The sequence below is a fragment of the Alosa sapidissima genome, chromosome 24, assembly GCF_018492685.1.
Source record: "Alosa sapidissima isolate fAloSap1 chromosome 24, fAloSap1.pri, whole genome shotgun sequence".
Lineage (NCBI taxonomy): Eukaryota > Metazoa > Chordata > Actinopteri > Clupeiformes > Clupeidae > Alosa > Alosa sapidissima.
In genome coordinates this window covers 25131433-25158696 of record NC_055980.1, presented here as the reverse complement: position 1 = coordinate 25158696, position 27264 = coordinate 25131433, and the positions used below count along the sequence as shown (strand labels likewise).

At 41.9% G+C, this 27264-nt stretch overlaps 2 protein-coding genes and 1 long non-coding RNA gene across 3 annotated transcripts in view; 2 read left to right on the top strand and 1 right to left on the bottom strand.

The window, feature by feature from the left end:
• Positions 1-1950: 1950 nt before the first annotated feature.
• LOC121700259 (CMRF35-like molecule 8) lies at positions 1951-8723 on the top strand. Its single transcript, XM_042083127.1, has 8 exons — positions 1951-1965; positions 2224-2266; positions 3711-4049; positions 4594-4689; positions 4970-5059; positions 7640-7741; positions 7977-8017; positions 8170-8723. Exons 2-8 carry the CDS (start codon positions 2230-2232, stop codon positions 8596-8598), a joined length of 1134 nt encoding a protein of 377 aa, XP_041939061.1. The 5' UTR covers positions 1951-1965; positions 2224-2229; the 3' UTR covers positions 8599-8723.
• A 688-nt stretch (positions 8724-9411) lies between these two features.
• LOC121700309 lies at positions 9412-11265 on the bottom strand. The gene is made up of 2 exons (XR_006027172.1): positions 10960-11265; positions 9412-9929 (listed from the first exon to the last, which is right to left on the bottom strand). It is a non-coding gene; the product is annotated as an uncharacterized LOC121700309 (long non-coding RNA).
• Positions 11266-24330: 13065 nt separating this feature from the next.
• The window catches only part of LOC121700255 (N-acetyllactosaminide beta-1,3-N-acetylglucosaminyltransferase 4-like), a 61288-nt gene continuing 58354 nt past the window's right edge, over positions 24331-27264 (top strand). Inside the window, exon 1 of the mRNA XM_042083123.1 lies at positions 24331-24520. The gene's annotated coding sequence lies outside the window, so the exon portion shown is untranslated. The remainder of the gene's footprint in view (positions 24521-27264) is intronic.

Genomic DNA, 27264 nt, shown 5'->3' with positions numbered 1-27264 from the left:
ACCGAGAGCAACGTCTAACAGGAAGCAACATGAGAAGCAAACATGAGAGATGCAAAATAAAAATGCACACAACACACAAACAAAGGAAAACAGGACACGACTCTTTCTGTGAGAATTTATTCAAGACACGTGCACGCACACACACACACACACACCATGCCATCCTGTTCAAAGTATTTACGATTGGAAATTAAATTCCTGTGAATCTGCTATTCATTCAGGAGAGTTTAAAGCTTTTTACCAAACATGTCCCATCACTGTTATTTTTTCCTCTGCAGGTCATATTACATTTGTCTTTGTGAGACTTGTAGCAGCTGTGCTGTTCTTTGCCCTTCTGCATTCCACCTTTGTGTTCATGAGAAGCGGAGCGAAAGGAAAAGTAGGTAGGGTGTTCTAACACACACACACACACGCACGCACACACACGCACACACACACACACACACACGCACGCACGCACGCACGCACACACACACACGCACGCACACGCACGCACGCACACACACGAACACGAACACACACACACACACCCACACGAACACGAACACACACACACGCACACGCACACGCACACGCTCTGGTTCTGCAACACTAGTGACAGAAGAGCTGACCGCTAGACTTGTAGCAAGGCTCATCAGTGTCAGATTGATGTATCCTAGGAACACTTCATACATTCTGACCAATGGAGCTAAATGTCAGAGCATCAATGTGTTCTTATAGTGTAATAGTGTTACACTTCATGTTTTTTTATGTAAAAATGCCTGTAGGCCTATAATAGTGTTATATTTTGTTGTCTTCATTAGTGTCCAATGCAACATGTGGAAGTCCCAGAAACAATGAAGATGTAAGTAAAATAGCTATACAATAGTGTCCCGAAGGAGACTGTAGAACTCCATTTAAATGTGTGTGTGTGTGTGTGTGTGCGCTCTGTGTCACAGGAAACATCTGTGTAAGGCTAAGGCTGAAGAAAGATGTGTGTCCAGAAGACAACACAACCAAATCCATCCAGCTGTATACCCCCTGCACACCTTCATGGATCACACCCTGAAGTGGATGCTTTAAATACGTATATATTATGTCCAAACGGCGTAATAAGTTTGCCAGGCTCATTGTTCAAAAGCCAGCAACAAATCAGCAGGCTTGACTTGACTACCTGCAGCAATCAAAACGGTTTGGCTTTTATGCCTTTAATCTGATAGGACAGTGAATACAGTGACAGGAAGCAGCATCATTTTGGGCAGATGTTTTGATCCACATGTGTGAGGTTTTAAAAATTGTGTAATATTATTGATTTTAATGTGTAAGTAATTAAAAAAAAACTGTAATCAGGTGTTTTTGTACAACAAGCAGACATATATCATTGGTCCAAATGTGTCACTGATATAAAATTGCATTTTAAGCCCCACGTCAAATAATCTAATTTGAATTAAATTGATCATCTGTATTCTAGGTATGTGTTGCTATTTAGAGTGTTGATTTAAGGGTACAGGGGAAGTTTTCAGACTGAGAAAGGACTACAACTGCTAGGTTACTGGGGCACTAGCGAGACACGCTACTCCTTCTGGCATCATGTTTTTGATTGTTTTTATGTAATGTTGGTAATTTTATGTAATGTTCTGTTAATTGTTTGTATTTATTTGTCTAGTTAAATGTATTCACTCTTTATTTACGTTATTTTCGATAGTTTTTGTGTTATTCTTAGTACTTTTTTTTCTGATTACAAGTCGGCCTACACTGTTCCGTCCGTCATCTGTTGTCTTTTGTTATGTGTCAATGACAATGTCTTTTATGTGGAGCACTTAAGGTTGCACTCTGTGCATGTTAAATGTGCTATATAAATAAAACTGACTTGATTTGACAACAAACAGGAAGTCATGTTCAGGCTTCTCCTCTGTGGGTTCCTTCGAGGCCACTTGAACTTCAAACACACATACACACACACACGTGCCACAAAAGCCTCCCACGGTAAGTGCACAGTGAAACTTGGAGACGGTAGCAATATTTCAAAGACTTAGAAGTTAGAAGAGAGAAGGCGCAAACTTGAGCAGCTGACGGGTTTTATCATCTTAAAAAAGATCTGAAAGAATGAATACATCCTCAGTCAGATCTATAGGTTATATAAAAGGTAACAAGAATCAGTTTGTCAATTTCACATTTTACAGAACTGTCTTTAAATTAAAGGTCAGGCATTTCACTTTTTTATATATACATTTTTTAATCTAGATCAGCATGAGGGGCTTCATCTCCATCTTGCTCCTGCTCTCAGGTGAGTGATGTCACATGTAAATGTAAATCAGGTTTATAGGCCAAGTATACTTGCGTATACAAGGTCTCTGCATTTATCCCATTTGTGAATTACATGTAGTGATACACACAGGGCACACAGTGAACACACAGTGAGGTGAAGCACACAGTGAACACACAGTGAGGTGAAGCACACACTAAGCAGTGCTGAGCAGTGAGGGCCACAGATGTAAAGTAACTACTGGTAAGTAGAAATCTTAAGATAGGTACAAGTTTTAAGATGCTGCATGAACTTAATAACCTATCCAAAGTTCTGACTGCTTTCTTTTTCATGAAAAACTTAGCGAAGGGGGGGGGGGTTGTCACCCCACCTGGCCTCGAAAAGTTTTTACTAGTACTTTGCTGTTTACTAGAACTATGCTGTTTTTTTAGCTTAATTTACCTTAACTTAACAGCTTCGGAGTCATTGGAATGGTTATATGACTTTTTTCGGGTTGAATGGTGGTCGTCTCGCCTCCTCCTAGCGTCTGTGAGCGGAAAAAAACACCCTTGCATCTTTGGGCCGGCGGGCCGACGGCCTCAGTGTCAGGAAGTATAAGGAGTGTAACAAATTGCTTTACTGCATTTAAAATACACATACACGCCAGATGGAGTTTCTCAGACATTCGCCATGACAGAGCCAGCAAAAACAAGCAAAAAGCGAGAAAACAGCGAAGAAATTGCCAAAACTGCATAGTTTCTCTTTAAGTATGTTTTAGAATGGGCTACTTGTCATACTTAAGTACTGTAAATAATAGATACTTTAAGACTTTTAATTGAGCGGTATGCTTATAGATTACTTTTACTTTAATAATTTTCTGATCAAATATCTGTACTTCTACTTAAGTTTGGGTTTCGGATAATTTATACAACTCTGGTGAGGGGTTAGGTGCCTTGCTAAAGGGCACTTCAGCCGTGGATGTGGGCATGGGAGAGCAGAGCTCAACCACTTCCCCCACCCACATCGCCATATTGGTCGGGGATTGAACCGGCAACCCTTCAGTTACAAGCCCGAAGCCCTAACCAATAGGCCACTGCGATATTATTGGTCATTAGGACTTACTGCTCGATTACACCAGAAGAATTTCCTTGAATTTCCCCTGGGGATCAATAAAGTATCTATCTATCTAAGAAGGGACGACTGTCATGAAAAACAGGAAGTGATGTACAGAGAGAAAGGGCAGTTTCCTGTGTGGTTTGGTCATTTATAGGTTAAGTATCAGCGTCAGTATGAGTGTACATGTCTTTGATGTTTTTATACGGTATACAGCAATCAATATTACAACTATAAGCTATAGCTTGTTGTATCTTTTGTAATATATACACTGTAATATAATATATGATATTTCATTTAAAAGTTGACTTGATGAAAGTTAATCAATACAGCTCTCCTCACACACACACCTTTTCTTCTCTCCATGTGTTAGATGTGAGCTGGGTATGCTGTGTTCATACAATGAAGGGTTCTGTTGGGGGATACGTACACATCAGTTGTGAATATCCTCAAGAATATGACCCCACATCAGTGTGCCTGATAAAAATAAGCAACAGAGAAACTGTCATTGAAACAACTAACACCAATGGGACCGAATATACCAAAGGGAGATACTCCCTCTATCACGACTCAAACGTCAAAATTATTATGGTGACCATACACAACCTGAACACAGAGGATGCTGGGACATACAGATGTGTACCTGCTGTGCTGTACGATGGCAATGAGGATGGTGATATCTATACAGAATTTAGGCTGGAGGTGAAGCAGGGTGAGTCTCTCTCAGGAACACTAATGTCATCTTGCAGTAATATAGCTCTTGTTTTTCAAGGAGCATTATAGAACCCAATGAGTGAATGAATACTTATGTAAATGAAATATTTCAGTCTTTTGCCACAGCCTCACACATATGCACCCACACATACAAACACACCTACATACACAAACACACACATACACACACACACACACAAAAAAAAAAAAAAATACACAAAAAAAACAAACTTACATGCAGACACACACACTCAATAAACACACACAGAAGCACACATATAGACAAAAACAACCACACACTCTGCACACACTCAATTACAAACACAAAAAAGGAACAAAGTATAGGAAATTAACACAATTTGACAAACATTACTTATTTTTGTGGAAAAAATGTGCTGGACTCCGTGGTGGTCATATTTTTTACCGCTCTGCGGGATATTTAGTTTCTATGAGGGTTTACTGTAACCAACCCCCTCTTCCCTACTGTTTTTTACCTTACCCTACCCTTACCTTACCCTACCCTTACCTTAACCTACCTTTAGTCCCTCCCTCCTCTGTTTCACCCCCTCCTTTAGCTCCTCCCACCTCCAAACCTCCACTGACCACAGGAAGTACATCAGCACACCAAAGCCCTACAGGTAGGTGGAGTTATTATTAACTGACATAATTATTTATCCTATAAGAAACACATACCGGTACTTTACCATATGGAAGCCCATTTCTGCCACTACATAAATCAGTCATAAGCCTTCAGGAGAACTGGACCCATCATCGTTGACATGCCCATTTCTGCCACTACATAAATCAGTCATAAGCCTTCAGGAGAACTGGACCCATCATCATTGACATCTAATGCTCAAAAGAACACAAAGACATAAACAAATACACACACAAATGTGTTTGCTACTACCCATACAGGTGACACACACTCATCCAGAGACACAAGAGCTCCAGAGTTGGGATCAACATCTGTACATGGGAATTCAAATACAACACAATCACAAGCAGGTGGGAAAAATGATACATGGATTGGATCTCTCTCTCACACACACACAAGTCTCAAAAAAACTGAAATCTGACCTGGGTTTGAGTGCTGCATTCGGATGTTTGCAGGTCTGTGTAACAAAGGCTCCGTCCACACAAGAACGAAAGGTTTTGAAAACAATATTTTTTCTTTCCGTTTTCTATATAATTATTATATAAAGTTGGTACTGCTTGCAAAGAAATCATGATGGGGAAAATAAATACATTTTAATGTGACAAAACTGACTGACAGATGTTGACCCTTTAAGATGGCATGCCATGCAGGTAAGGTGACTGTTTAGTCAAGTCTGTGGCATCAGCGTTTTCGGACAACTAAACCGCCGTTGTTGTGTGGACACAAGGCCAAAACAATAGAAAACTCTACCGTTTTCACAAAAATACTTTTCATCATTACGCTAGGAGACTGCTCGTTCAATAACTTTGGATAGGAAAGGGACTGGGCGGTAGTTCTTGACTTGATCAGGGTTGAGAGAAGTTTTCTTAAAGGGGTGATTTAGTATTTTGGACATAGGACCTAATTTCCAAGTTAGCAGTTAGTGCGATATTTATCAGTGGAGACTGTTTTCAACACGTTTCATCCAAGAGCGTAGGTTTGGTCTCAGCTTTGGTGGGGATATCCAACCCCCCCCCCCCCCCCCCCCCCCGACTCTAAATTATATTAAATATAAGACATTTTGTATTTCTTTATTAATGCTTAACTGTAATTGTATATTTGTATTTCTTTATTAATGCTTAACTGTAATTGGAATTCTTTTGTTGTAAGATACCAGTGCCTTAATGGCGATTTCCTTTGTTATTTCAGACTGTTGGCAATACAGAATATCACAATAGAAGTGAATCTACTCCATCTCATTATATTGTACAGCAATGCTGCTGAGTCCAACTGAATTGACAATTTGACATAGGCTAATAATTAGAACCTCACCTGAAGCCCTGATGCTGTTTCCTCAACCTGCCATCCATCTGTAGTGGTTTGATGCTGTCTTTCCTGCATACAAAGTGGTTCATTCATTTTGTAGCCTGTCCTTTGGCTAGCGGGTTTAACCTTCCTACCATATTGTATATGATAGTGTTATTTGGATATTATTCATCAAATAATGATTCATTGTATTTGAAAAACCAACAGTGTTGCTTGAATGCGAACTCAGAGTGATGTTAACCTAGGCCTATTTAAGTTAACAACGTGGTTGTCGTGAGAGCACGATTAATTGGCGCTTGCAGTGTTCGGCCGTAGGCTATGTCTACATGCGCACCTGCCAGGCTACTCAGCTACGAGTAGACAAAGAATTCCCCCTGTATAGCCTATTCACTCCAAGTTGGCCTACCATAACTTACCAACTCTACACTGTAGACCATAAACTGGCAATTTATATGACCAATGTAGGCTATTTATTCAACTTTATGAAGCAGAATTATCCACTACTTGGAACGTAACACATTTTTGTTGGCAGGAGAGAGAATGACAGCGATTAACAAATTGCACTTGTTGCTGGTTACCAATAGGGCCTAGCCTAGCCTACTACATTTTTTTTTTGCAAACAACAAAAACAGAAAGGATGGAGACCGCAAAGCTAGAGATGGGCAGGAACAAGGTCAATTGGTAGAAATGCTTGTCAAAACGTTAGGAGTTGGATGTGTGGATGAATGAACTGAAGCACAAGTACTATGCTTTATGTTAAGCATGCACACTGTTTAAAGTTAGGCTACACGGTAAACTACAAGTAAACCAAAGTTAAATTTAGGTTTTTTAGGGCTGGACAAAGTTGACCAAATGGATAGGCTGTTAGGCGTGAATAAAGTAGGCTACTTTGTTGCTCCAACCCTTCCAACAGGGACGAATGTTGACATTTTCCGTATTTTGCGTGAGAAACCCGGGAAATCTCCCTTATTTTCATTGTTCAATGTTGACAGCTATGGAACGAAAGAGAACGTTATATGGCAACAGAAATCAACAATCAAACAAGCCACTTTGATTTTTTGCTGTTTTCATTAATACAAAAGATGGGTGACCCCCCTCCTAGACAAAAAAAGTTAGGTGACCCTCCCCTCAACAAAGAATAAAAAGACATGACCCTCCCCTATTTTCCTCCGGTGGCCCCGTTTATAAATAACGAACAGTCCCTAACTTACTGTTGTCGTTGACACACCCGCTCGCTTGACTACCAGTGCAAGAATAAAGCAAAGTGTGTGCTGCATGCGAGTCAGATAACCCTTCCCCCTCGGTTTTTCAGCTAATCAAATGACAACGTTTCTTGTACTGTCGTGCTGGCTGTCGGAATGATCAGCAGCACAAATGAGTTAATTCGCTACAATATTGGTGGGGACAATTTTGTCATCTTAAAATATTGGTTAGGACTAGTCATGATGAGCGTCCCACCCTAAATCTACGCCCATGGTTTAATCTAGTCCTTCTAGTTGTAGAGTTTGCAGGTGCTACGCTAGCGCAAGTCATCAGTATGTGTTAGCCTGCCACTAAAAACACCCAGTCCACAGTACACCCAAGGCAAATGAATTATAATGACAGACTATGTAAATGTCTTACAGGGCAGAATGCATCTCTCTATGGAGGACTAGCAGCTGCTGTGCTGGTCGGCCTACTGGTGTTGACCATCATACTGATGAAGACCAGAGTGAAGAGGAGAGAAAGTAACACACACACACACACACACACACACACTCACATATGGATTGCCAAGCAATTAAAAACACAATAGTCTACACAACAGTACAAATAAGCAAAGTAAGCAAATCAAGTACTATTTAGCACACACACACACACACACACACGTAAGTGTATTCAAAGATGACTAAATGTGACTTTATTTTAGCAATTCTTTAAACATGTACTGCAAACATAAACATTATTTTTTGTCACTTACAGCACCTCAATCATCACAAAGGAACCCCAGTAATGCAGAAGAGGTATGCATTTCTGCTGGCTATAGCATCAGTATTTCTCTCTGTGTGTGTGCACATAAGCGTGTGTGTGTGTGTGTGTGTGTCCTTAAGACTATTTTCACTCCACTGTTTGTCTCTGATGTGTATTGAGGTATATCTGGTCTCTTTCTGTCCAGATCAACGGCATCTATGCAGAGATACAAGACACAGACAGCAGTGCAGATAAACTCCAAACTCCTCCGACTCCAACCAATCAGAGGAATCATCAGGACAGTTCACCGGTCATCAGCATATACACCACAACCAATCAAAATCCAGAACAGCAACCTGCTTCTTCCCAGTCAGCCAATCAGATTTATGAAAGTACCGCTGAACCTGTGGACATCAATTCTCTTTTGATTTACTCAGTTGCAACCAATCCGATGCAGCCTACACACATGCCAGCAGCCAATCAGAATTCTGAAACAAATGACACATACTCTCTTGCAACCAATCCGATACTGCCTACCGACATGTCAACAGCCAATAAGAATCCTGAAAACAATGACACATACGCCCTTGCAACCAATCCGATTCTGCCTACAGACATGCCTGCAGCCAATTAGAATTCTGAAATGAATGATGCCCACACTCTTACCAAAGCCATGTCTCCATTGAGCTGTATAGGCTACTGCTCTTATTTGTACTTTTACAGATACAGACAATTGATTCATAATTAAAGTATGTTAAAATTATCATAACACATTCATAGCAGCTGTCATAAACTGTACATAAAGCATTCATGGCTGTTTCATGAGACATGACTCAACATTCATACCAAACCTTTCATGAATGTGGAAGACAGAATGACGACAACTTGTCACAATAAAAGTCCAGCAATCGCAAAGCAGCATTGTCGTTTTTGTTCCAAACCCTTTTAACTGATCACATCACATTTGAGTCAATGGGCTACTCCAGTGCCAAAAAAACAACATGGTCGAGCAAATCATTTTAAAAATGTATTTGTTTTACGATGTAACCTTTGCAGATGATTTCTCATCTTTTGCTACTGGGAATGTCCAACCGTTCCAGGTTACACAAATACGGGTCAGCTGAATGTAGGCTAGTTTACCTCCCAGTGTTAAACTCAGTGATTACGAATACTTCGCAACTTGTATAGAAAAGTGACGTTTGATGTAGACTTCATAAGATTTCCATGATATATTTAGCCCATTGACTCGGCTGTGACGTTATCAGGTAAGAGTAACATTTGGGTAATGTTAATCTGTGCATCTGTCGTGAGGCCTATAACACCCGCCTTGGTTAGTCCTCCCAATTTGCACCACAACAGACAGATATGTTGGTAAACAGGTTTATTAGCACAAAACTCTTGACCAAGGTGGCAGGCAAGGCAGCACAGCACTCTACTAATGACTTTGTGGGAGCTAATGGTGAGAATGCTACCCAATAACCCAGTGACACATCAATCAACTCAATGTGGAAAACATCAGTTCATGTAAGGACATATCAAGAGCACAGCAACACGGCAAGTCAAGCTCACACAGACATATCAAGAGCACAGCAACACGGCAAGTCAAGCTCACACAGACATATCAAGAGTACAGCAACACGGCAAGTCAAGCTCACACAAAAGGCATCCCCCCACAAGTCCCCCAGTCCAAGCCAAAGGCAGCACGACCAGTGCAACCAGTCCCCCAGTCCTAGGTCCATGATGATATAAAAGAGTCCGTCCTGGTCGGCTTTCTCTCGCCGACCAGGAAAAGAAACGCAAATGCACAGTCCAGGTCCATGCTCGGTCGTCGGCCGTCTGGAGATGTACCAGTCCCTTGGTCGCTTGTCTGGCCCTGAAATCAAAGAAGACCAGCCCTTAGGGAAAGCCAGCTATGCACCAGAACTGCAAATAATCACACACATGCAGGACGAATGGAGCACTTCCCTTTAGTTAGTGATGTGCCCAATGAAGCGAGGCTTCGGAGCTTGTGTCGAGCAGAAAGGGGCGTGCCAGATGAAGCCCCGGTTTGAGGCTTGTGTCGTTTCCATAAAAAATCACGTGACTGATGACAAACGAAGCCTCAGTTTGTGAGTGTAACGTCTGAAGCTTCGTTTAGGACACACACCCACGTGACTGCTTCGGAATCTGACTCAAAGGCTTTGAATTGCGCAAACCAGGGCACCCCCTGTTTTATATAGGATGCTTTCTCTGTTTGGGAATTTACGTTTTTTTCTTTCCGGAAAATGTCCATAATCCATAACATCATGCACATAGAAATAAAGAAATAGCCTAGGCCTAGCCTAAAGCTTTGCCATTTAGAACAATGACATTAAAACGTGTCTGTGTTGCAATCTTGTCTCAACTTCAATCATGTAATTTAAAAGCAATACAGGCTAATAATTTCTATGTAGGCTTAACAATAATGGCTGACATAATATTTTCCTTTTATTGAAAGTTTGATTCATGAAACGTCAAAACATGTCGGGCCATATAGGGTTTGGTTTAATTAGGCGCCTGGTCGTTTACTTTTCACTCTCGTCCATAGCGTGTTGAGGTTGATAATACTTCGTCCTGGTTCAGAAGCTAAGTAGTTTCTACAGCGGGCGTTAAGTGGATGGGAGACCGATTGGATCATTGACTGGGATAACACATGATTTCACGCCTCCACGGAAACACCAATCTTCACCTATTAACGAGTGATGGCATTATGTTGCCTAATCGTATGTTATTGTATTGAATTGAGACAAACAAATGCAAATTTCTTGCAACACTTTTAATGTAATGAATGAGAACATTTCGAAGCTTTGGCATAGTGTTGAACGTTGTAGGCATTCTTTTCAATAGTCCGTGGCTGCGATAATTTATGCAAACCACCAGATGTCGCTGTGTTTTCCTTGTCATCCATGTTTCGATGCTTCGGCACATTAGGGAAATGTGTCAAGTAGCGTTCGAGGCTTCATTTACCCATCACTACCTTTAGTAGGAGGTTGGAGAGCGATGTATAAGGCACCAGTCGTGGGCGATGTTCCACCAGGCCACCTGCTGCAGTCAGGCACCTGTCACTGTGCCCCTCTCCTCGTCTGTGCCCCTCTCCTCGTCTGTGTCCCGTCTGGATTCCCCCATACTGTCAAGAAGAAAGGCTATATAGCTGGTCCCCTCCTCAGACTGGCTCCAGCATCACAATCAAGAGCCAATCATGTTCCAATTAGACAGGTGAAGCCACACCCAGCTAGACAGGTGAAGCTGCCAGTCATTGGCTACAGCAACAGTGTCAAGAGCCAATCACCTGAGCACTTCCTTTCTTACATTGGTTGCAGCAGCAGAGGTTCCTTATTGGCTCTAGGCTTTAGCCTTACAGCCAATCCCTATACAGCTGCTTAGCAACAGTTCCACAGCATGTAATGGATAAAATACAGTTTTGCAAAGGGTAAAAATACAACATAGTCATTACAAACACACACACACACACACACAGTAGAGTTCAGCACTTGACACATTCATTTGGAAGGTGTCAGTGTGGTCATCATTGCTTGTGTGTAATGTGTAATATGTAATACATTTTGCTGCATTATCTAATAAGCTATTACATACTGTGGTTGTTATTACAAAATGCGGGTGCTGCGGGATTTTTTTTTTTTAATAATATGGTGCATTATGTAATAACCAACTAAAATTGACGTCTTCATTGATAAGAACAGCACAACAATTTGTATTTTAATCCAAATTCATTGTAATCATAGGCAAGGAGTTGAAAGTGTTCTAATGTAGGCTATGGCCTATTTCTCTACGCAAAAGCCAACTGACTGTCATTAGCTCTGAATAAAGAAATAAAACAATAGTGCTATTGTGGAAGAAACGTGAAAGAAATCACAGTGAACATTATCTTAAACCTCAACTTTTCCCGCATTTGGCATTTCTCATTTTTCCAACAACATAAGTCCATTGCTCCGAAGCCAAATTAATCCGACCATTGCATGTTTGACAACTGATGGGAATAGTCTTGGGTAGACTTAAAAGCCAAAAAGCCAAAATTCCATCTGTGCACACAAGGCTTAAGCAGTGGGGAGCCAGAGGGAGCATAGAGTGAGGACTGGCTCCCATGAAAGCAACAAAGTCAAATGTCTGAGGGGGTCTCTAATATCTGAAGGTGTCTGCCATATGTGGCATTGTAATTTAATCTCCATCCCCTGTGCCGTCTCTTGTCATTAAAGACGTTAACTTAAAATATAGGCTACAACGGGACGTACACCTGAGCCTACCTTACGCCCTACGCTCATGAACACAGCATGACTGCACTTTTTGTTTTGTCTATGTACATAGTAGTGTTAATTTTGTCACCTATTTTTAATTTAGTCTTAGTCTTAGTCTTGTGACGAAATGTCCTTTTTAGTCTTTGTCATATTTAGTCATTCAAATATCATTTTTGTTAGTCAAGTTTTAGTCAACTAAAAGTCTCGTCATTTTAGTCTAGTTTCAGTCAAAAGAAAACTAAAGCTATCTTAGTTTTAGTCAAAACATTTTAGTCTTTTTTTATAACAAATTATTTCTGATTACCATTTAAGTCAAATAGTGTTTCACACATCTCAATTTTCCAACAATATTGTGTGTCCACAGGGCTACTCGACTGTTATAATTACTCATTCTGATTTTTTTTGTCAGTCAGTACATGCACAGGTAAGTCGAGCTACAGTTATAGCTCGGCTGGGATTTGGCCATAGACAGTAAAAGATTTGACTGGACCACTGTCATGATCTTCATAGACCAGTGTTTCAGTGTCCGCAAGCTATCCCAAGTGGTCCACGAGCAGACGTGGTAAAATATAATATAGATGAGTTGTTTGCAATATTGAACCAACTTGTATGTAAATTCAAACTGTTCTACAACACTGTCTATGTCAGATATGCCAGTTTAAATCATATGAATCCTCTGACACAATTAAACAAAGTGCAAAGACAATAAGCAAGGTGGTTCAGTGAGTATTGTGTAGGCTAATATACTGCTAGGTCAATTTTTTTTCTTTTTAGCTAGGCGGTCCGTGCGTTTCTTTTTTATTGATTAGTTAAGTGGTCCTTCATCTGAAAAAGTTTGAGAAACACTGTCTTGGACCAAAGTATGAATGTTTTACTCCGCCACGCTAGATGGCGATATGCACCCAAACGCAACACAAACTCTCAATCTTAGCTAACTTGCTAGCGAACTTTCCATATTAGCTTACTTGCTAGCAAACTTTGCATCATCAGTGTAACTAGTTAAATAGTTGACATTACTTGCTGAAACTTTTCGTATGGACATTCTGGGGGATGTTAATTTGTATATGAGAGAAGCTTCAACTTCTGGGTATGTAGCATTGTGGCATAAAGCCTAACTCTGGCAGAAATCTCCGGTGTTTTTGTTCCATGTAGTTTCCTGCTGCAGCCACAGGGTTGCAGCAACAGCACGTAGACTAGCCTACAGGAAAGCTGCTGCGCATGAACCATGAACTCATTCGTAATATTTTGAAAAGGTAACAGCTATTCTGTCTTCTCATTTTGTAGACGAAAATGGAAGAGAAATGTTATCTTAGTTTTTATTTCAAGCAAAACATTTTAGTCTCGTCTTTTTTCGTCAACAATAATGCATCTTAAGATAGTCTTAGTCAGTGTTTCAGGACATTAGTGCAGTCTCGTCATCGTCTCGTCTTAGTCATGGAAAAAAAGGTTGTTGACTAACATTTTTCCTCTCGTCTCGTCTGACGAAATTAACACTAGTACATAGGCGTTCATTGGGCTACATGGTTTGACAATTGCAGAAAAAGTCCTGTTAGCTGTTGAAATCGCACGTCGCTGTTGATTGACAAAGCCATAATGCAGCCTACTTCAATAATTGTGTGATCTACTGATAGCTACTGACCTGTAGCTATCCTCTGCAATTCAGAGCTCCGGAAAGTTCACAGATATTTATAAAAACACCTGTCAGTAATCTCTAATGGAGGAATATTCAGTGAATAAGCTATACATCTCAGTGCAAATTCCTGTTTGTCTATTTTTTTTCCGCATGGCCAATTTTCCGTCAAAGATTCTCGGGACACTGAAAGACCGGGGTACACGAAACTTGGTGGGCATGTAGCCCCACATGGATAGCATGGAACCATCGTTTTTCGTTTTGATCTGTAGCCCCCCCCGCTGGACTGGACCCCCTGAAAGGAGGGTAGGGCAGACACAGTTTTCTGTGAATATCTCGAGAACCGTAGGGTTTAGGAGGACCTTTTTTTTTTGTATGTCGATCTTAAGGGGCCATGTCAACCCATTCCATAACCACTTATTTTATGCATAGCGCCACCTACTTAAAAACAAAAAAGTAAAAATTAGGTGTTGTAATCGCAGGTATCTGTGACCTAACAAGGTCAAAACTGAACTAAATTGGAAGTGTAGGATCATTATGACACCCTCTGAATGCACGCCAAGTTTCGTGGAATTCCGTTCATGGGGGGCCATACAATAAATCAATTTATGTTACTGTAGGCCAACTGGCCTGTAGGTGGTCGGACACAGTTTTCTGTGAATATCTCGAGAACCGTAGGGTTTAGGAGGACCACCTTTTTTTTGTATGTTGATCTTAAGAGGCCATGTCAACCCATTCCATAACCACTCATTTCATGTATAGCGCCACCTAGTTAAAAATTAAAAAGCAAAAAATTAGGTGTTTTAATCACAATATCTCTGGCTGACCTGGTCAAAACGTCATGAAATTGAAAGTGTAGGATCATTATGACACCCTCTGAATGCATGCCATGTGTACATTTAGTGATCGTACACAAACAGACTTTTCTGTGAATATCTTGAGAACTGTAGGGCCTAGGATGACCAATTTTTTGCGTATGTTTGCGTCCGAGGGTCATGTTAACCAATTCCATATGCACACAAACAGATATTCACACACACACACACACACACACACACACACACACACACACACACAGTAATCATACGTATGACACACACACACACACAGTAGACATATGTACGCATGTATGCACATGCACACACACAGACGCACGCACGCACGCACATGCACACACACAGGCGCACACACACGCACACAATTCAACAAGTTCTCAGAATTATGAACAGGCAAGATGGGGGTGGGGTTGTATAAAATGTATTTTACATGCAAAATCTATGAACTAATCATGTTTTGGTACTTGTTGTCAGATACCAGTGAGAATTGAGTGTGCATAATGAAATTCAGTGAGACAGTTAGAATCATATATGCCTTTCACCTTTTGTTTTTAGCCAGCATCCAGACCAGCAGATACCCTGACTCTGCTGAATTACTGAAGCTAAGCCGGCTTAGTTAGTACCTGGATAAGAAACCTCCTTGGAAGAGTAGGTTCCTGCTCGAAGCAGTGTTGGTGGCTGGCCAGTAGGTGGCACTCTTCCCTGTGGCCAGAGTGATTGATTAAAAAAGCCAAGTATGCAAGCAGTACTACAAATGGCTATTTACCTTAAGCGGCAGGTTTGGTGCTCCAGCTCAGCACGGATTAATGGTCAAGCCATAACAGCAACCCTGGTCACAGCATTGGGGTTGTAAACCGGCATACACACCCACACGCTAACATACACATGCACAGCAAGCAGGGTAGCAACACAGACAGACTGGGGGTTATCCCAAATAATTGGACATGAAATTACTAAAGTAATAATGACAAGACAAACACTAAAAGGAGACAAAGCAGCAGTCTCTTAGGACGTGGGAACAGCCGATGAGTATAGCCAGCATATAGGCCAATCTCAAAGCTGGCGATCCTATGCTCTGCTCTGCTCCCTCCAGAGGTTTCAAGAGGTCTCGGTGCACCTGTTTAACCTTGTGCACTGCGTCTATGAGGGCAATGGTGTACAACCCCAAAACAGAAAAAATTGGGATGTTGTGTAAAATGCAAATAAAAACAGAATGTCATAATATACAAGTCTTGTAAACCCATATTTAGCAGCAAAAGACAACATATCAAATGTTGAAAATGAAAATTGACTATTTCATGGAAAGTATATGTTACCTTTATATTTGAATTTGACTTTGAAAAAGTTGGGACGGGAGCATGTTTACCACTGTACTGCTTTACCTCTTCATTTAACACAATTCTGTAAATGTTTAGGAACTGAGGAGACCATTTGTTACAGTTTTGACAATGAAATGTTGTCCCATTATTCCCCGATATAGGATTTCAGTTGCTCAACAGTATGGGGTATTCCTAGTCATGCTTTCCATTCCATTATGCACCTAATTTCACAAATCTGGACTACAGACAAGCCATCTTAGCACCTGGACTCTTCCTCTATGGAGGAATACTATTTAAATATGTGCAGAATTTATTTTGGCATTGTTTTCCTGAAATATTCAAGGTCGTCCCTGGAAAAGACATTGCCTGGATGGTAGTATATGTTGCTCAAAACCTGTATACATCATTCGGAATTGATTGTGCTTTGCTTTGAGGTAGGCACTAATGCTCCTGCACACCGTCATAGATGTTGGGTTTCGAACTGAGCACTAAAACAAGTTGGATAGGTTGGATACTTGGATAGGCCCTCTCCTCTTTAGCCCAGATGAGTCCATGATTTCCAAAAAGAATGGCAAACTTTGATTGGTCTAACCACAGGACCTTTTTCCATGTTACCTCAGTCCATTTTAAACAAGCTCAGGCCCAGATAAGAGGGTGGTATTTTCTGTAACATGTCTCAATACAATTTTGGCTGCAGTTTTTGAATTGAGTATCAAACTGGGCACATAGATAATGGTTATCGGAGGTTGTCCTGAGCCAACCAATGTGTTTTTCAGCTCTTTTCCCTGTTTGCAAAGATTTTTCTGGATTCTCTGAATGTTTTCATACTGTTGACTACTACAATGTCATGTAGATGATGAACTCCCTAAATATGTCACAATTTCTCTGGGATGCTCTTTTTCATACCCAATCGTGTTGCGAGTTCCCCTAATTAGTTGTGAAACATTCCTCGTTTTATTTTCTTTATCATTACACAACTTTTCCAACATTTTGTTAGCCCCGTCCCAACTTTTTTTGAAACCTGTTGCTGGTATCAAATTCAAAATTAACATATATTTTCCATGAAATAGTCAAATTTGTCATTTAACGTTTGATATGTTGTCTGTGTCCTTTTTGCAACTAAATATGAGTTTAAGAGATTTGCAGATTATTTCATTCTGTTTTTAATTCACACAACGTCCCAACTTTTTCTGTTTTGGGGTTGTAGACTACTCCCCCACTGTTTGGGACTTTGAGGACCTGGTAGCTCACACAGCTCCAAATGTCCTGAATCTTGTGGCGGCCTCTAATGCCACAGTCCTGTAGAAGAACCAATTGGCCCACTTCCAGTTGTACATCCCGCAAGTCATGTCTTTCCTTTCGTCGACTAGCTGCTACCAGCAAACTTGCTGGTAGCAGGACACCAAACTTGTAAAACCACTCATTCAGCAAGACACGCGCCACCGTAGGCGCACACTGATCCCAGATAGGAACTGCCTGAGTGAATTTGCTGAACACATCAGTTATGACCAGGACATTCTCAAGATTTCATTTGGCCTAGAAGCCAACAAGTGGCCCATGAAACTGTGTGACCTAGTCCCGGGATATTTTGCCACTTGGCACCGTCCACACTCTTGGCACCACTGTTTGATGTCGGTAGATAACAAATAAAAAGATGTAGGAGAGGAGGAGTGTGGGAGCCATTAGCTATTGTTGATGTGGTGGTGGTGATCTACACTAGAGGGCAGTGTGCTTGTGTTACAGTAGCTAGGTCATAGGTCACGGTGGCACAGGCGCACCAGGTAATTAATTCACAGGTGTAGCGGGCGGGTAATAATGCTAGGGTGGCGGGGAGATTGCGCGGTTTTTACCGCTGGCACGCCACAGCTAGATTAGCCCTCACGTTTGCCTATACTCTGAACTGTGTAACCTACAGTCGCTATTAAATGGGAACACCACCCAAAGGATTCTAAACGTTGTGGACTTCAACTTTATTCGAAGTGGACAGGCCTATAGCGCGTCAAAAACAGGATCTAGCCCTCACCCTGCCGAGTGTCTGATTTGTGTTAAGACAGTCACTACAAGGAGAAAAGCAGCTAATATGCTGCTATGGAGAGCCAACTGCTGTAGAGAGCAGAGAGAAGAGAGAACAGCAGCAGCAGATGCCCATGTAGGCACCCCCCTGTTAGAACTGTCTCTTGGGCATTAGTCCCTTTTGCCCCAGCCCACCCTGTACTTGGCAGTGATGTAGGCAAACCTACACATGACAGAAGTAGTATTCTAAAGAAAAGGGCATTTTTATCAGATCATCAGCAAACATGTCATTGGATGTAATCCAAAATGTCTGAATATGCCACACACCACAGTATGTAGGCCTAATCACAACCAACTGTAGCTGTTTGTGCCGTTATGGATTTAGAATTTAAGACTTATTTTATATTTAACTTCACTTGGTTTTCATATTTTCCTTATTAGTGATATTTTTCTGGGGTGGTGGAAATAACAGATAAGGCTAAGGTACCCCTCCCCAACCCCATGAAAACTTGTTAATCAATAATTGTGATTACAATTTTGTCCAAAATAATTGTGATGGTGATTTTTGCCATAATCTAGCAGGCCTAACATATGTCCAGGCTGCCTTCTGACCACGGGGCTGCCACGAAGATATATCATAGGCCCTGAGCAACATAAAGACACCCATCCTCACCACACCAAAGTGTAACGGGTCCTACACACAGTTGCGTGCGTTGCAGTGCTGGAGACGCATCCCATTCACTTTACATGGGCATCCGTGGCCGAACTGAATTGTGGGTGGAAATGTGCGTTGCATTTCTCCCGTCGCTCGCGTTGAGAAGTTCAGCTGTTGCTGCACCGATCAATCAAGCCAATCTGCAGACGGCACCAACCAATCATATTACGGTTATACTTCAAGTCATTTGCATTTGCTACCGTCGGGAACACCCACTGGCATGCTGGTTGACGGAAAGTGTATATACACACTCTTTTGATCCCGTGAGGGAAATTTGGTCTCTGCATTTAACCCAATCCGTGAATTAGTGAAACACAGCACACAGTAAGGTGAAGCACACACTAATCCCGGCGCAGTGAGCTGCCTGCAACCACAGCGGCGCTCGGGGAGCAGTGAGGGGTTAGGTGCCTTGCTCAAGGGCACTTCAGCTGTGGCCCACTGGTCGGGGCTCGAACCAGCAACCCTCCGGTTATAAGTCCAGAGTGCTAACCAGTGGGCCACAGCTGCCCACAATACAACTGTGTGTAGGAGCTGTAACACTTAGGCCTACTCCAGAATATGTCGAGGCTGCCTTTTGACCACAGAGCTCCCCTCTAGACATGAAAATTCTGTTTTCTCCGATTTGAGGTACAGTAGGGAACTTTGGTTATACCAGCTGTAATCCTCTAGATAGAAAGGTCATCTTGGACTTAAGTTGAAGCTTACAAACCTGGGAAGTTTTTCCATGTACATTGGAGGCAGTGATATGTACAATAAAATGTTTGAAAATTATCACTTTTAATGACAATTTGTCAGGCGGATTTTTTTTTGGCTTTTGGGGTATGTTGAGGGGGTTATTTGACAGCAAAAAGGCAGTAATCCCCTGACCTTTTTCTGCTAATTTCCCCTGTGTTAGGATACACCATGCAAAAGTTTAGGGTTATGACAATTTATGTAGCTGTAGTACCTTAATATTCACAATTACATCATTCCGCCAAAAGCTTTTCACAAAAAGGGTGTTTTTTGGCCCCTGAGACCAAACGGGGCCGAGTTGGGGATGGTCATTATCAACTTGTTATGGCCCAAGGTATAAGATAATGGGAAATAATAGTGAAAAAAGGAGTGGACCTGACTCCCGGCCCAGAGTTTCCGCTAGAAAAAAATGGTGCCGGTCAAAGTGACCGGCAGAGGTTTTGTTTTCCGGACATTTTGATGATATGCCGGTCAAATATCTTATTATCCCTTCTTAATTAGTCAAATTGAGGAAAACTGGAGACAGGCTATGTAGCTTAAAGAATGACATAATCAGGCTGTATAGAATGCAACATGTTCATTAGCCCAACTTAAACATGCCTAATGTGGCAGGGAAGAGGTGAATTTGAGAATTTGTTGCATCGACTACGCCACCTAGGGGACGGGAGGCCGGCCCCCAGGACAAGGAACTAAACTAGATTAACCCCTGAGGGTAATTAGAGCACACAGGTTCGTAAAACCCAAGGAGCCGGAGACATGCGTTGCATCAACGATATTTATTCCAACAAGACACATTAATTATTACAGTTGCACATTAAAACATGACCATACAATTGACACTCTGATGGAGAGGTCCCACCGACAGTGACCAGGGGGCTGCTAAATAAGCACTGTAGCTATGGGGTTGACTAGCACCTTGCTATTGGGCGAGTTACCTGGTCTCAGGGGGAGGGGTAACTAGAGCAGGGGAGATGCTTACCACAGCGAGCCGGACTACTGCAGGACAGAGGGGAGGGGGTCCAGAAAATACACCATGCGTGAGAGAAACACTGCAATCCAAGCAAAAGACACCTCAATGTGCACACAGCAAGGGAAAGTGAAGGCCTCCACCACGAACTCAGTCCTCCGCTCACGTGGGCCACACTGCTCCTGTCTGACAGAGGGGAAAAGGAGACACAAGCTCTGATTAACAGAGTGGTTGATCTTACAAGCCAGGTATGCTAGCAGTACTACAAATGGCTACTTATCTTAAGCAGCAGGTTTGGTGCTCCAGCTCCGCACGGATCAATGGTCAAATGGGACAGCCACCCTGGTCACAGCATTGGGATTATAAACCAGCATGCATACACACCCACACATGCACAACAAGCAGAGTAGCAACACAGGCAGAACGGGGTTTATCCCACAACCAACAAATAAAAGTACAAAGTGCATGCAGGTTAGGCCAGAGAAACAGCGACACAGCACTGCATAGCCCAAGCATGCATTGGAACAAACAAAACAAAAGTCCTAGCACCAGCCAGAGCCAGTGGCTAGAAAGATCACAGACTAAACAAATATCCTAATAATTGGACATGACATTACTAGAGTAATAATGACAAGACAAACACTAAAAGGAGACAAAGCAGCAGTCTCTTAGGACGTGGGAACAGCCGATGAGTATAGCCAGCATATAGGCCAATCTGTAAAGCACAACAAAAGCTAAAATTACGATTAGCAGCTCCACTTAAAAGGTACGAGGAGGAGAGACAACGCACTCACCACTCTACTGCTGATAGCAAACTAAAGCAGACAACAACGTTAGATATGTGACGAAGCAGAGAGGCCGTAATAGTATGTTGAGCATGATCGCCTACCTGACACCAGTTCTCCCGTTGCGGTCCACTGGACGTAATGCATGAGAGTTTCCAAAGCAAATACCAACCGCACTAAAACACACCACCGAACAAACAGCTAAGATTCCACCTCAAAGAGAGTCATTTAAACAAATAAGAAAACAAGCAGTGCTTACCTGTTGAGCCAGCGGTTTCACCTACACGCACACCAAGCTACCGGTATCCCACGTCACTAACCAGGAAGTCCTTTTACTGACTGAACGACGTACCCGTCAGCCGAAAGCCACTTCCTTAAATACCAATCCAGGGCACGCCCCCCTAATCAATAACCTGTCAATCAAGATGACTCAAGGGGAAACCCATTTCACCACACTAACAAGATCTAGCCAGTATATTTTCATGGACAGCAAGAGTCCGCTTCGTTCGTTGTTTTAAAAAGGCTACGTTGTTTGTTGCTGCTACCCACGTTATCTCCAGTGGTGACTGTTTAACTTACACAGATGCGCACACACAAGAATGAGCGCTCACACGCCACTACCCCCTACTGCTATGCCTCTTTATTTTATAACAATAAATTAAGAAATGTTGCCTATTCTGGGAAATGTTTAGTTTCTTTTTCTTTCAATGATACCGTTTAATTGTGTCAGAAATTATCCGCGGACCAGTAATCGCCTCGTCGAGGAGGCCCTAACCCTGCAGATCATAGACAGAGAACGCATCCCAGATAGCAATTTCCTTTGGGCCGGATCCGCATAAAAGCCTTTAGATCCGCCTGTAGCGGACATACGGTATCTGACTGTGGGCCAGGTCTACTCCTGATACAGGTTTCAGCTCTGCTAGCAATGCTGTTTTATCACCGGTTTACAGATTTGTCCCAGGTCCAATTTCCGCAACTCAACTGGAAGTCAGGAGATGCGTTTAAAATACAAAACACTGATTTGGCCCAAACCTGTGATACGGAGCCGAAGGACCATTTTTTCACAGCAGACCCAGGTGGTATTGATATTAATTAAGGTGCTGATTCTGCTAAATTGACTGTCCTTTCCCTACTTCATTGTCAACTGGCTGCTAAAGAAAATAAAAGGTATTTTGGAATGGCACAAATTTAGAAACCATGGGGGTGCACTATGTTCCCATGGCCACTTCAGTTCTACAGTAAGGCTGGAAAAGAAGATATAGTTGGCTCAATATTGATGATATGTTCGTTTCATTACTTTTATTATTACCTAGCAGTGGTAAAAGTAGTCAATTGTTGTTTGTGTCAGATCTAACAGTGCTATGAGACAACCCCATATTCTTGCTACGCATGTAGAAGTAAGCAGTAATGTTAATCAAGGATCTTTGGTTTGCTCACTATCAATCTTTTGACATGATTTGCCAGCCTGGGGTTGGACTAGGACAGCCCAACTTTTCAAGGTAGTATCTGCTTTTTATCTCTGTTGGTTTATTCAGAGACAACAACAAGCAACCAAGCGATTGATAACTTTACTATTATTTTCCAGCAACAACAACTAGCTTAACTTAAGCAAAACAGCCATCACAATAACTATTTTGGAAAAAAAAAACAGTGATAACGCTAACAGGATCACTGATGATAAAAAAACGAGTGTAATTGTGCCTATTTGCAAAAAGGAATAAATGGCTCATGTTTATTTTGTGTTGTTTCAGATTGACCATGGTGATGACTGAGGAAGACAGCCTGAATATCGATGGGAACAGTGGAATTAACACGACTTAAACTTTGTCTGGGATTGCACTTCTACAGCCAGGTTGTTGAATAAAAAAAATAATAAGACACTTATGTGTAAAGTTTTTTACCCCCCTTGTGTTTGTAGCCTAGCTTATGTTTATCAGTTGAACTGTTGGGAAAACGTTACGAACTTTAGCCCGGGTGAACCTATAACGAACCTGTTAGCAAATGTGTAGCAAACAGATTTTTCAGGATAATTAGCCCTAATTACCAATCACATTTCACATGTCAAATAAAGCCGGCTGATGTCTGATAAACGGGTCCGTACCACACACAATAAGCGGACCCGTATTCCATATGATAAACAGATCTGGAACACGTCAGTAACACAGACTACCATACGGAACTGGGCCAGTCTTAGCCCTTATTGGTACCAGATCTGTCAAACGGATCCAGACCAATTTTGGACCGATGTGCGTTTGGACGCCTGGACCGGGTCCATTATGCAGATCCGTGCCGGACGTTGTGTGGCCCAGTTCCGTCCCAGTGTATGTTTGCTATCTGGGATAGGCCTACTGTATGCTTTGGGTAAAGAACACTTTGCATGTCCAGTGTACACGGAGAATGACAGTTTCTTGGAGCGGCCGTACCCCCGCAATGTCACTGATTCCGACACTTCTACTTTTTATCTGGTGGTGGTGGTGGAGTTGAGCGGACATCTGAGGCTTCAGACGTTACCAATTTATCATCATCATCCATCGCGTCTGGCCTCTGAAAAAACGTTCAAGGCTAGTCTGCCAGGGCCTGGCCATGTTTGAACCGCCTCACTCATTTGTTTGTTGTTTAACATGGACGTTTTAAGCCGCGTGCGCTTCCTATTGGAAATGCAGCATAGGCTATGCGTGTTGTTAGCTTACTTTTCAAACGGTAGAGCCTGTTCATTTAAAAACATAGCCAGAGGACGTATAATATAGGTTTACATATTAAGGCTTATTCTCAAATTCAGATTGCGTTAGGGGACGGGATTATTAGCCAATTTCAATAGGACAATTTGACCGGAGAGATCTAATAGCCTATTGTCGGACATTTCATTTTTTTCCGGCCAATGTCCGGTAATTACCGGACAACGGAAACCCTGTCCCGGCCTATTTGGGTACATGTATCTTTTTCTCAAGGTGCTATTCAAAACAATTCGTCAAGGTTGGCTATTTAAGGGTTAAGGTTTTATTAATGCCTTACACAGCTTTTAATGGCACCTTCATAGATCTGTTATTTATTAACATCTTATCTACCCAAAGTGCAAATACAACACAGGCATCAAGACAAAAGCAGGTCTGTGCACACACATCAGTTTCGCATTTAGGTTTCCAGGTCTATCTGATAGACGCTTTGCTTCTGTAGTCTATAGTAAAAACCGGTGGATATTATCTAGTTGATATTTATTCATCAAGCTCTCCTTTCACCATACGTCCAGGCCAAAGATCTTCATCCACGTCATCATCATCCTGGCCTCTGGTGAGTTATGCGATGCTAACATGCTACTGTAGTGCTGTAAGATTGTCAACATTTTGCTGATGTTGGCAGATGTTTTTAGATTTTAGTGTGTGAGCAATCAGTCAAATTTAATTGTCTCATGTCTAATGTGCCACTAATTTAATACTACCTAAAAGCAAGGCAGTTTTCAGGGACTGACAGAAGGACACAGGAAGTCACCCGCAGGCTCTTGAATTGGAAGGCAATTACAATTTGAAGAGTTGTTGGTGTTTATGTTTTTTTTTTATTATTTGTTATTGTGTTGGTTGTTTATAACATACAGGAAACACCATAATAACTTGTATAAAGAGGTGGTGTTATGATTTTTGAGTTTTCCTGATCATGCAGCTACAGGGCACAGGGTCACACAGCCAGATAGCCTACATTACAAAGGAGATCAAGGGGACCGAGAGGGTATTATACTAATTAAAACTTTGTTGTGTTAACAAGATAAAAGTTTGCCTAGGCCTACTGCTGCTCGACTATACTACAATGTTTATTACCACTAGATCTACCGAAACCAATAGGCTAATACTACTACTACTTAATAGCCTTCTTACATGTTAATAGGCTACTAATATTATTAATATTACCTAGCCTATTATCACTGTAATGCATCAAAACCTGCGCACCGTCTTGTCACCCCATGCAGCTGCTCACAGGAGAGAGCCATTTCTGAACAGTAACGGAAAAGACAATGCATTTTGTGCCAGGCTGTTTATTGGCTTAACTTTGTGTACCCTCTGTGTTTACACTGGCTTTGATTTAAATGTTGACATAGAAACCAGAACGTAGAAATGCCCTTTTTGTTAATACATTATTTTATTTTTTTTTAAATCTAAGACCTAATAGTCGGCTGTTTTGAGCTACTGATTGACTCGAGGGCTGTGGGTCTACCGAGCTTGATTCACCTATATCCAGCTCTGAGGGAAGTTCCTATGACCCTTTATCTCGGACTATCTGCTCATGTGTGACGGGTAGGAGTGGGGTAAGGCTAGGGGGGTCACCTGATTCATTCACCTGACGTGTCATTCACGTGACCTGTTGTAGCAGGTAGATAGCTACCGGGTTGCAGGCCCTTTGTTTAAATTGAATGGCGCGGCAAACACAGTGGTGAGAGCACTGTTTTGCGTGTGGATTTTTGGGCGGCGGTGATTTAACAGAGCGGTACACTGCAGTCATTCTGCCCGTTTGCTTCCCTGGGCTTTTGTGCAACATTATCTGCAGTTCGCTTGGATTTGTTGGTTCCGAGCAAGAGGTCAGCCGACTAAATGCGTGCAGTTGTGGGGGATTTTAAAGAGGAACGACCTGTAGCCACTGTTTTTCCCACCACCATTGATTGTGTAGCCTATCATGTATTGTGATGCCTTACCTAAACCGACGATATAGTGGTAGCTCGTTTGTATAGGTATTCTAGCTCATATCGATAGTACATCCATACTGGTATCTTATTTGATCTAAACCTATTGATAGTCCATCCACACTGGTAGCTTGCAGTCCTATTGATAGCCCACCCACACTGATAGCTGTCGGTGATCCAAACCTAGTCCATTCATACTGGTAGCGTGTTTGATTTAAAGCTTGGTCATTCATACTGGTAGCGTACTTGATCCAAACCTATTGATAGTCCATTCATACTGGTAGCGTGCAGCCATATTAATAGCTTATCCACACGGGTAGTTTGCTTGGTGTCTTAAGCTAGAGTAGCAGCGGTCATACTGGAGCTGTGGCATTAGGCCTATTTACGTATGTGCGTACTTTATGTGTGAAACCACCTCCAAGTTGTGTTTGTTTTCTTTATATTTTGGTGGTGAGGCTTATTCTTTTCTTTGTTTTCCTTTTCATCCTTGCCATGATTACTGTGTGTGTGCCCTATTTGGGGGTTGAAATATTTGCTTGAAGATTATGATTTCAATGGTTTGCATTTGTTTTGTAGTGGGTACCCTATACTGAATACGGCTTAATACTACAACAGTATTGATTAGAGTACATCTATCTATTCATCCAGCTTTTATACCATGACAAACTACGTCAAAAAAAATAAAAGTGCTTTATTTTTGTACACAGTCTCCTACTCCATTCATTCAGTTGAATACACCCTAGTGGGGAATTCTGGGTAATCTAGACCTGTGGTTTAATGGTGACTAGGTAAGCTTAATCGTGTAGGAGTCACATTTTGGCGCTGCGAGCAGGGTTGGAGGCTGTGTATAAAAGTATCGGGTAGTTTCTTTGTTTTTTTCTCTTTTCTGCTCATTATTTTTCTTTAGTATTGTTTTCTTTTGTGGAGGTGGTTATTTCAAAGGCATTACTTAGGTGGGAAAAACAGTGGCTACAGGTCGTTCCTCTTTAAAATCCCCCGCAACTGCACGCATTTAGTCGGCTGACCTCTTGCTCGGAACCAACAAATCCAAGCGAACTGCAGATAATTTTGCACAAAAGCCCAGGGAAGCAAACGGGCAGAATGACTGCAGTGTACCGCTCTGTTAAATCACCGCCGGCCAAAAATCCACACGCAAAACAGTGCTCTCACCACTGTGTTTGCCGCGCCATTCAATTTAAACAAAGGGCCTGCAACCCGGTAGCTATCTACCTGCTACAACAGGTCACGTGAATGACACGTCAGGTGAATGAATCAGGTGACCCCCTAGCCTTACCCCACTCCTACCCGTCACACATGTAACAGAGTTAAAAATGTAGTGTATTGTTATATATGATTTTCGCCAAAG

What these genes read in the sequence shown, in the direction of transcription:
- LOC121700259 (XM_042083127.1), top strand. Translation starts at nt 2,230, where the DNA reads ATGAGGGGCTTCATCTCCATCTTGCTCCTGCTCTCAG. An exon ending in TAGGCTGGAGGTGAAGCAGG is followed by an intron (nt 4,050 to 4,593) that starts GTGAGTCTCTCT and finishes ACCTACCTTTAG; the next exon opens with TCCCTCCCTCCTCTGTTTCA. An exon ending in CAGAGTGAAGAGGAGAGAAA is followed by an intron (nt 7,742 to 7,976) that starts GTAACACACACA and finishes TGTCACTTACAG; the next exon opens with CACCTCAATCATCACAAAGG.